This window comes from Camarhynchus parvulus, chromosome Z, assembly GCF_901933205.1.
Source record: "Camarhynchus parvulus chromosome Z, STF_HiC, whole genome shotgun sequence".
In the NCBI taxonomy this organism is placed as follows: Eukaryota; Metazoa; Chordata; class Aves; order Passeriformes; family Thraupidae; genus Camarhynchus; species Camarhynchus parvulus.
In genome coordinates, this window is record NC_044601.1 from 26,866,478 (window position 1) to 26,877,646 (window position 11,169).

Here is an 11,169-nt window from a genome sequence, read left to right on the forward strand (position 1 = left end):
CACCTTGATCTGAAATCATGCCAAGTACAATAACTCTCAAAATACAGGACTGGAAGGAATATATGACTTGGTAATCATTTCTTACCTTTTTTATTGAATGAAAAATAGTGAATCAAATACTTAAAAGATCAGAAGATTTCACAGGCTCAAAGAAAATTCGCCTTTGATAACCTCAGCTATTTCTGAGTGTCCACGTTTCTTGCTCCTTTGCATTGTCCTGGTACTCCTGACTATCTCTCAAGTGCTATGGAGAAACTGCTACTCAGTTCACAGTCAAGGCAATCCAGACACAGTCCTTGATATTTACCTGTAACTGAACATAGAGTATATTTTTCTAATCCCATGTTGAACAGTTTCTTGTTGTCACACAGTAAAAAAACTGAACAAAAACCCCACTCCAAAACAAAAAACACCCAATTCTCCAAAAATACTATCATTTATTCTTTTATCCTTGAAAAGCATGGAATTGTTAAATGCAGATTTATTCAGAGACTAAATTGAAACATCAAATATAACAGTAACTCTCTAGTCTTCAAGAGTTTCACAATCAAACATTTAACATCACTGTGTTATTCATAAATAGTATCCAGTATTCCCAAGTCTCAAAAGGTTGTGTCTGGTCACCAGCGTCCAAGACTTCCAGTACTTCTGCAATGGAAGAGCTTTGCATCCTATCCAAAACAGCAGCTAAACACTTTAATCCATTTAACCTTCTTCCAGGCACAAGAAGTAAATTGAGAAATTCATTGTAAATAATACAGTAGTCATACAGTGCAAGTACATCCATTAATTCATGGATAATAATGTTTTACATACAATCTCTAATGCTGAAAGCAATACCAAAACTTTAGTATTTTTAAATCAGTCACATTTTCTCTTGACAAATTACCACATGCAAAATCCACTTAGTGCAAAATTACTGAATCTGATTGCACTGTTAACCCAATCAGGGATAATTGCAGATATTTTACAAAAAATAGTAACAAAGATAGCCTTTGACCTTTAGCGTCAAAGACTTCTAGCACATAATCACAGACTCATAGAATCACAGAAGAGTTTGAGTTGGATGGGACCTTAAACATCACCTTGTTCTAACCCCACTGCCATGGGCAGGGACACCTTCCACTAAATCAGGTTACTCAAAGCCCCATCCAGCCTGGCATTGTACACCTCCAGAAACGGGGCATCCAAAATTTCCCTGAGCAACCTATGTCAGTGCCTCAACACCCTCACAGTAAAGAATTTCTTCTTAATGTCTGACCTAAACCTACACTCTTTCAATTTGAACCCATTCCCCCTTGTCCTATCACTACATGCTATTGCCCCATCTTTTCTGTAAATTCCCTTCAGATACTGAAAGGCTGCAATTAGGTCAGCCTGAAGCCTTCTCTTTTACAAGCTGAATAATCTAAATTCTCTCAGCCTCTCCTCATAGGAGAAGTTCTCCTTCCCTCTGATCAACTGAGTGGCCTTTTCTGGACTTGTTCCAACAGGTCCATGTCCTTCCTGTTCTGGGACCCCAGAGCTCATGCAGAACCCCCAAAGCTCATGCATGGGATCCCACCAAAACAGGGAAGAGGGGAACAATCCCTCCCTCAAGGTGCTGGCAATGGCCCAACCCAGGTGCAGCACTTGCACTCACTCTATTAAACTACATGAGATTCCCATGCACCCACTCCTCCAGTCTGTCAAGATCTCTCTACATGGCATTCCATCCTTCAGATACGTACTCACCAAGGAAAAAGAAGACATCATAGATGAAGCTAAATCTTACACTTAGTTATGAAAGCAAACAGAAAACCTTCTCAAAATTGTGCATGAAAGAGTCTACAATTAAAATAACAGTGTCTCAAGGGGCATTCATAGATATAGGAAACTATCAGCAAAGAGAAGAAAAGTAACAAGTAGTTTTGATTTCAGATCAAGGCTCTTTAGTGAAGAAAAAATTGCTGATGCCATCAATAAAGAAATACATTGACTGACTCTTGCCACTCACAACCAAGGAACTAATTCCAAACCACTGCCAAGGTGGCAGTCACCCAGTCTTCGCAGATACACCTACAGGAAAATAAGAGTGATTCATAACTTACATAGTGGGGTAAATAAAGAAATTTCTATAGAATATGCCTGCTATTCTCTCAAAATGAGTGTTGAACGATGGAAATCTATGTTATATGGCACATTTCACATCAAAATTTCCAGGTAGAAGGAGACAGGGCTTTCATTTGCTACCTGAATAATGAAAGATGGACAGATACATCCTAACTAATTAAAATGTTTCCCTTCTCACACTTCAAAGGACCACTTGGCTCACAGATACTGCTCTGAGGTTTTATAACAATCCATTCACTCTTGTAGCAAAGACAATTTATGAAGTTCCTGCTTACAGCCTGCTCTGTAACACCCTCTTAGTTTTACAAGATGTTTTGTCAACCAGGTAACACAAAATATCAGTTAAAAATAATCTACTCCACAGTTTTCTTAAAGCTAGACCACTTTTGCCACAGAATGCAGTCCCAGAGACAACTGCACATTGCAACTGAGATAAAAACAAGCTTTTTAATTTGAAGACCATCACTGATGTAATTATAACCCACCCCTAAGATGTGGCATTTTGTACAAAATCAAGGAAAAAAAATTATTAAAATTGTTACACAGTCATTCATAGTAATCCTAAACTCTTAATTGCCAAAAACAATTAATTCTCACCAACTGAACTTTCTCAGAAACCATTCCTTCTCTCTTCAGTCAGAGTAGTGTTGTTCTTAACCACTTCTATGACAGTGTTACAGCTACATTAAGTATGCTATCTGAATAACATGGACACTCTTCTCATTACCATTATTGTGAGGTTGTGTTGTCTAAAACCAGGCCCTCACACAATTCAGTTTCTAGCAGCTGAATTTAAATGAAATGTTAAGGATTGGATTTTTGGGCTTTGAGGGAGGTTTTTTGTGGGCGTTTTTTTTTGGGGTGTTTTGTTTTTGTTTAACTTGAATCTTGAAAGTGAGAAAGATAAATATGCAAAACAGTTTAAAGATATCCTGAATACTACAGGCAAAATTAGACTGGATGTTGTTTCTCTCATGTGATAAATGGTGCTAAATCAATAACTGACTGGTAGGTTGCAAAGCATGAAGTGTATCACAAGTCCCAGATCTGGACCATGAAAGGAGCTTACTCCTTCCATCTATATTTGCTAGTTGACCAACACTTTAAATCACTTAATGTTGCTGATGTTCCTTAACCGAGTTTCTAATTGCATTTACAGAAACTTTGTGTGAACTCAGAAAGTGTCTAATAGGAATATGCAACAGCAATAATTCACTGCTTCAAATAATTTCACTGTAAGTTAGTCAAAGCTGTAACATACTTTTGGTCATTATCCAGTCATTAAATCAACACTTGAATTTTTTATTGATTCTACGTATACAGGTAGATTAACTCTGATTTTCCTGAATGGCACCAGATTTGCCCTGAGAAGTTTAACTTGGTTCTGAAATTTTGTTCACAGAAGGAAGAAAGCCTTTTACCTTCTCCAGGGTATACATTAAATATACTGGGGCTAGTAATTGTCCTGTAAGGCTGACTGTACCTCAAAAGATGAAGTGTATACAGAATTCAGATGGCACAGAAGTGTGCTACCAAGCAGACTGCAACATTCACATGAAAAGCAGTTACAGATGACTTAGTAATATGAAATCACACATCTTAATTGTGATGCTGGATTAAGAGGATGAATAATATATGGTTCAGTAAGTCAAAAGCTTCCCTGCACATCAAAACGCAGTCAGAAAATGGTCTTTATTGCCATTGGATTTTCAAATACGTCCTAAATGCCAAGTCTCAATTATGCTCCCTTAATTACACGAAGTATCTTTCAGTCATTTTCAAATGCTGGCTTCTGCAGTACAGGACAATCATACACAATCTTTCACGTTTGCATAAATAGTAATTTTCTAAAAGCAGCAAGGCTATTTATAACTTCAAAGATTAATGTAAACTCATTTCAGACAAATTCAAGTATCCAGTGTTTCTGTTCTTGTAATGTCCAGAAAACCAAATCATGATGAGGACTTCAATGCACTAACTCCTTGAAAGTAATCCAGTTAAATATGTGATACAAGTTAGCAAAGGGGCAGGAAAGCCCCTTTGATGATAATTTAAGAAAAATGATGATTTACATTATTATAAAATCCAAAATTCTTAGGGGTGTTCATATATTTCATTAAGTTCTCTATGTTCGCTAAACATGAGCGTGAACACAGTTTACCTGAACACAGACTATGCTCCAAGATACTGGCTGTACTTACTGGAAATGGTGGTGAGGCTTACAGATGACATCAGGTAGAGCTGCACCTTTACCAAAGCCAATAGCCTCCATGTTGAAGGCAGATGAAGCATGTCCTCTTCCTCTACCTGACCCAGCCATTTGGATGTACTGAAAATATTAGAGATTTTTAAAGATATATTTTCCTTACATGTTTCAAATTGATGTACATATTACCAAGAAAGTTAGTATCTAACAAAGATTACAATCATTTTAAAACCAGAAATCATTTTTAAATAGCAAGCCATTTTCAATGCCCATCTTAGATTTTCCACAGACTGTAAATTTGATACAAGCATAAAGTCAACTTCATTCACTTATTTCTGCTAGCCACCTCTGCATGCCTGAAATTGCCTCCTAACCTAGGAATTTTAAGCCATCTTCTTCAAAACCTTAGATGCACTGTATTGAGTTCAACCAGAAGAACCAGAAACAGGCAAAAAAAAGTTCTAGAACCCTGAACTTTCTGTGACTACACTCTAGTGTTTTTTGAACTTTTCTCCAAGGCAGTTTGTGTTTGTCATTCATGACTTCTTCATCCTGACTATTTTTAGTCCTTTATCTTCATAACTATTTTTGGATCTTGAAAAAGTGACACAGGCAAAGAGGTAATTAAGATAATCAAAAGTCATGAAAAACTCCAGCAGGACTGCAAGCTACCTGCTGAAAAAAAAGGATGTTGTTTCTAACTGAAATATTTTAAAAGGTCATAAAAGAAGAAGAGCCTCCAAAACATTTACAGACACTTCTCTCCACTTTCATGTTATACCAAGCCTCATCTCATTAATTGCACGACCCATGCAATGATAAATAAATCAAAATGTGAGAATGGGAGAAGATGTCAATAAATGGGATCCAAGAGAAGCTGAAGCACTGTGATACTGCTCACTCCCACAGACCACTCAGATTGGTGCAAGGTCTGAGCCCAGAAATCCCGTGAGCTGTTCACTAGTAACTGCAAGGTCACTGTACTTGCTCGGTACAACCAGGTTGTTCCAGACTTACTGCTGTACCTGTAGGAGTGCACCTGGTTCCCTCCAGACAGAAGCAAAGGCCTTTTTATTAAGGCCAGAGAAAACATGTTGATGCGAGGTTTTTTTCCTACTTGTTGCTTTCAATAGAGATAAGCTCTATGTGGATAAAACAAAATCATATTCTATATTTCCATGCCACTCTGCAGCACAGAATAAATAAGCAGAGAGACCTAAATAAATATTTTTTAAGAAAAAAAAAAGGAAGGGAAGGGAAGGGAAGGGAAGGGAAGGGAAGGGAAGGGAAGGGAAGGGAAGGGAAGGGAAGGGAAGGGAAGGGAAGGGAAGGGAAGGGAAGGGAAGGGAAGGGAAGGGAAGGGAAGGGAAGGTCCTCTGAAAATAGGATGAAAAGCAAGATGTGAGCCTTGCAGAATAGAGAAGATAAAAGACACTGTAAAGCCCCAAACATGAGCAATTATCTAGATGCAAAAAAAAAAAAAGTAAACAGCAGAACAACGCAACACAACACAAGTTAAACGAGATGCTAAGCTAACAAGGAAAGGCATTAATTGTAGTGAATATGAAGGTCCGTTTTTTAAAAGCTGCTTTAAAGTTAATTCTTAGTAAATTCGTTTAAAATGGCATTGCATTAGTCTGATGAGAATAAGCTTTAAAACTAGCAGCATTTCAACTTCACATTTTTACCCAAACTTACGATTTTTTCAAAACCTCAAAAGGTTTATGTTTACTGACAGCACAAAGTGACAGTGACAAACGGAAAAATCCTGAAGAGTTGGACAACTAAGCCACTAAGGATGACAAAGTTACCCCAACTAATGTTCTGTTTGCCTTGGGGGATGTCTAAAGGAACAACTGGGTGTATTTTCTTGTTTATGGGTAGTTTGTGTGTCATCTACAAAAGAGAAGATTTTCAGATTTAGGCTTTTCAAATTTCTCCAAACCTATGCATGCAGTTTCTCGGGCAGTTACTCAGGGGAAGGCAGCTGATGTTTCAGGAGGGAAAGGCCCGTGGAATCCGGATCCCCGACAGCTGCCGGGCGGTTGGTACAACAACAGCAGACCTAAGTAGACTGAGTGCTCAGACGAGCGATCGGTATCCCACGCTTTCCTCACAACAAAATTCCTGATCGTGTTCTGGTGGTTGTGTTCTTTGATTTTGAGAGGCAGGTGCCATCAGTTAAAGGGAAGAACATATACAAAAGAAAGTACTGAACATTAAATACTACGGTTTTGTGGGTGTCTTTTTAAACTAACGCCCGTGAAGGTAAGCGGGAGAAGATATTTGTCCGGAGAGTCACTAACCTCTGCCGTGTGAGAACAGCCCCCTCAGCTGCTTTCCGCTCCTTTCCCGCTCCCCGCCCCTCGCTGACGGCCCGTCACCCCTAGAGGGTCCCGCCGCTCCCCGCAGGGCCGGAGCGCTTCGCCTTTACTACCCCTTCCGCCGGCGGGTCTCAGCGGTGAAGGGGGCTCCAACACGCGCCCCCCCGCTCCACAGCTCAACCCTCACAGCGCCTCCGGCCCTCCCCACGCCTCACCCGGCCCCGTCGCGCCCCGCCTGCCGCTGCCGCAGTGGGCCGGGCCCGCGCCCGCCCCGCCCCGCCCCGCCCCGCCCGTGCCCGCCCCGCCCCGCCCGTGCCGCCGCCGGGGCGCTGCTGGGGGGCGGCTCCCGGGGCCACAGCGCCGGCTGGGCCATGTCGGCGCTGGAGTGGTTCGCGCATAAGTCCCTGGGCGGCGGTATCTTTTGGATCCAGGAACGCTTCTACGAGTCGGGCAACCGGGCCAACATTTGGCTGGTGCGGGGCTCGCAGCGAGACGTGGTGATTGATGCTGGGCTGGGACTGCGCAGCCTGCCCGACTACCTGCGTGACGCCGGGCTGCTGGCGCCGGCCGAGGGCGCCGGGCCGCGGCCGCTGATGGCCGTGGCTACCCACGTCCACTTCGACCACTCGGGCGGGCTGCAGCACTTCGAGGAGGTGGCGGTGCACAGCGCCGAGGCGTCGGCGCTGGTCCAAGGCGACAATTATGAGGCCGTGACGTGGCTGTCGGACCGGGAGGTGGCGCGACCGCCGTGGCCCGGCTGGAGCGCACGGCAGTTCCGCGTCCCCCCCGTCCGGCCCAGTCGCCTGCTGCACGAGGGTAAGGGGCGGCCTCGCCGCGCCGAGGGTTGCTGGGGCACAGTGCTCTGGGTATTACGGAGCAGCTTCTTTGCTGCTGAGCACCTCTTGGTTTACCCAGCTCCTCGTATAAAATAATCAAATCGATTAATTTTGTCACTCTTGTGGACCTAAAAGCCACCCGCAGTCAACATGGGACCAAAAAGACTCGTACTGGGTTAAACTGTTTCTACCAGTTCTGAAGGTTTTGGCGGCTGGGGTTTTTTCCATCTAGAATGAGAATCACTCAGCAATGTTTTAGGTGACTAATTGAGTACCCCAGGTTTATCCTTAGGCTTCAAACGGTATGTCAGCAGGTCATGTTCTGACATCTGGGGATCTTTGTTGTTTATAAGCTGTCAAAACATGGAAAGTGCAGTTAACAGAACAATTCCTGAAATATCTACTGAGAATAGTTTTTATTTTACAGAATTTACGTGAATTTTACGTAAATACATTTACTGAATTTTACCTGACTTATGTAAAATTTAAAAAATCACTTGTTACTGATGTAGCATTTACAGAAGTGGCTTGTTGCAGATAAAAAAAAGCTCATTTAGTCTCTAATGGGAGACAGTGACTAGGTTTTTTGGTAACAAAACACCTAAACTGTGCAGTACTGTTCAGTAGATGTTAAAGAGCGGGTGTCAGACAGGTAAGCACCTTAGGCACAGTGCTTACTCTTTTCTTGGCTTTTTTAGGCCATTCCACATAGGTGCTGGAAAAGCAGAACTGAACTTACTGAAGGCTTCAGTAAAGATTGGATGACATTTAACTACAGTAATAGTTAAATAACTATAGTGACATTTAACTGTAGTAAATCAATAGAAGTTTAAGTTGTTTTTTTTCCTCAAAAAGTAGGGAGGATTATTTAAAAAAAAATACTTTTGTCAAAGCGCAAGTACACGGGCTGCCAAAGTAGCATCAGAATTTCTAAGACGTTAACTGAGACGTGAGTCGCAAATATCAGTTCAGTGGCTGGTACAATTAAAAGGCGTTCACATTTAAGCTGTCAAAAAGATGACCTAATGGTAAGAAAGTTCTATTTTTATATCTTAATGAATGAAGTGAAGAAAGTGTGTCAAGACAGGTGTGTACCTGTCTTGGTTCTCCTCCAACAATTTATGTTTTAGCCTTATGCCTTTTAAGAGTAACAGCAGTGCAATTCTAAAGGAATTCTAAGGGTAAAATTATAATAAATTGTGAAATACGTTCTTTGCAAACTGTCGAAGAACCAGCTTAGTTGTGTTCTGTTTGTTCCCATTTCATTTTCTCTGCTGCATTGCTTTTCACATTGTGCAATTTATTAGAATGTAAGTTTATTCCATTAATACAACCCAAGCCTGTGTTAACCGTTAGTATCATTGGAAAATACCTTTTTGCTAAGCTTGTATTTTGGACACTACTTTGGCACTCATGAAGAAAATAAATGCGCCACTGCCATTGTTGCAATAGGTAGTATGTATCAACTCTGCATATGAGTAGGTAGTTCTCTCTATGTCATTTAAGAAACATGGCAAATGCATACAATTTCCTGTAACAAATCTGTTTGCAGGGGACGTGATCAACCTCGGAGATCGACAGCTCACTGTCATGCACATGCCTGGTCATTCACGAGGTAGTATTTGCTTACATGACAAGGACCGGAAGATTTTGTTCAGCGGAGATGTGGTGTATGATGGATCTATGATCGATTGGCTTCCGTACAGCAGAATCAGTGACTACATTGCAAGCTGCCAGCGCCTGATGGAGTTAGTAGATAGAGGTCTTGTGGAGAAGGTACTGCCTGGGCACTTTAACATATTTGGAGCTGAAAGGCTGTATCGGTTAGCTTCCAACTACATTTCCCAAGCTGGAATCTGTCACAAGATCTCTACGTGTGCTATGAGATCTATTGCAAGCATAGCACTTCGTGTTGCAAATTCAAGAATCACTTCTCAGTGACAGTCAGTTTTGTGTGATCTGTCACATGCTGTAAAACCAAATGGGTTGTGAAAGCATCAATAACAAGTAGAAGCAGTATGTGTTAGCAAAAAGATGGCCAATTGATATAGGTGAGCTTAAAACATTGTCCCTCTTTTTTCCTCCTTTATTCATATTTTTATAATAACTTTGTAAACTACTAGCTTTAGCCAAAGCTATAGTTTTTCTTTCTATTTTTTCAGAGCATGTTTTTACATGTATTGCAATATATTGTTTTATTGAAATACATTTTTTTATTTATTTAAATTGAAATATATTGTTTTATTTTTGTTACAACTCTGGCAGATGGATATATACTAAAAGGAGAGGTTTTACATTCATGCTTGAAACCTTGTTGATATAGTACTAGACTTGTAATTATTCATCACCTCCTGCTCAGGTTTTGACCTAAGAGAGCTCTTGCTAAGATCTAGCGTGTGGTAGGAGCAGTGCCATTAGGTCAGAGCAGGAGTCAGTGAGCAGAAAGTGATAATTCTGTAGGCATTGCCACCTGTGGGCATGGTTATCTGCTGCACCACTCACCACCTGAAGCTTTATCTTTGCAAAGTACTCGTTTGCCATTTTCTTTAGAATACAGAAACACGTGGAAATTCTATAGACCAAACTTTCAAGCTGTAAGTCACAGATACATCAGTTTATTATAAAAGCTTTTGGTTCAGACAGACTGTTGAGGCTTTCATGTTTCCTGATGTGGTGCAGGGAACCACTGCACCAGGTGAGAGGGAGCAAGCAGGAGCACTCTCACTCACCATTGGCTAGGGAACTGTTTTGCTTGTAGGCTTGTGAGTTAGCAATTAGACAATTTGTGAATAGTGAATTAATGTGTTACATTACCCTGTACAAAGTGGACTGAGATTTTGCTGGATGTGTTTATTTTTTTCTGATCAGCTTATAAAAATATTTGCAGAGTTTATTGTTCTGGAAAACTGAGAGAAGGGAACTGTGACAAACTTAAAGCGTTTGTTTATGCTAAAGGATATTTTTATGTGACAGTGTTGTAACTTGGTTGTTAATCATCTGTGTTAGGGGAGGGATTGAGACTTTAACATGACCTTGCCATAGTGAAGGTGCTGCATTAAGCAGCCAGTACACTTTTTATCATCAAGTGAATGTAACTCAAATGGTTTACTGTTTGCATCTGAAGTATGTGCTGCACATGGTTGTTCTGAAATGTAAAGTGTGTTGCATTGAGTTTGTTCCAAAAAATATGTTGAATATATTGAGAAATGTTAAATAGCATTGCAATTTGCTTATGAAAATTGAATGTGTGATATTTAAAAGCTGCTGAAAAGGTTAGTTTGTGTAATTATTCTAACAGTTTGTATATATTTAACTTTTTTAAATGGACACTGTCAGAATTTATTTTTGTACATAGACATATATATGTTCCTAAAAAGACTGCAAATGTTTCTCTCAAATTTTAGTGCAGTTTAACTTTTCTTATTTGGCTTTCACTTCATGCAGAAGATTTTGCCCCCATCATAGCCAATAGTAAGGGAGCCAGAGGTTTGTGCTCTGTCTAAGGCATGAGGGAGAGGAAGTTGATAGCCTTCTAAATAGATGCAAATTCTTGTGGAAAAAAGACCAGCCTATTACAAAATTTAAAAAGCATCTCTGTCTAAAAATGGTAAAAGCGAGTATCTTAGGTAAGGCTTTTTCCTTTTCGTAGATGACTGCGCTCCTGCCTTTGCTGTGAATATATTCTTTGCCA

The 11,169-nt window shown here is 40.6% G+C and overlaps 1 protein-coding gene across 1 annotated transcript; it reads left to right on the plus strand.

The window, feature by feature from the left end:
* The first annotated feature begins 6,947 nt into the window (after positions 1-6,947).
* MBLAC2 (metallo-beta-lactamase domain containing 2) lies at positions 6,948-10,889 on the plus strand. Its single transcript, XM_030968652.1, has 2 exons — positions 6,948-7,458; positions 9,031-10,889. Exons 1-2 carry the CDS (start codon positions 7,014-7,016, stop codon positions 9,417-9,419), a joined length of 834 nt encoding a protein of 277 aa, XP_030824512.1. The 5' UTR covers positions 6,948-7,013; the 3' UTR covers positions 9,420-10,889.
* Positions 10,890-11,169: the final 280 nt, after the last annotated feature.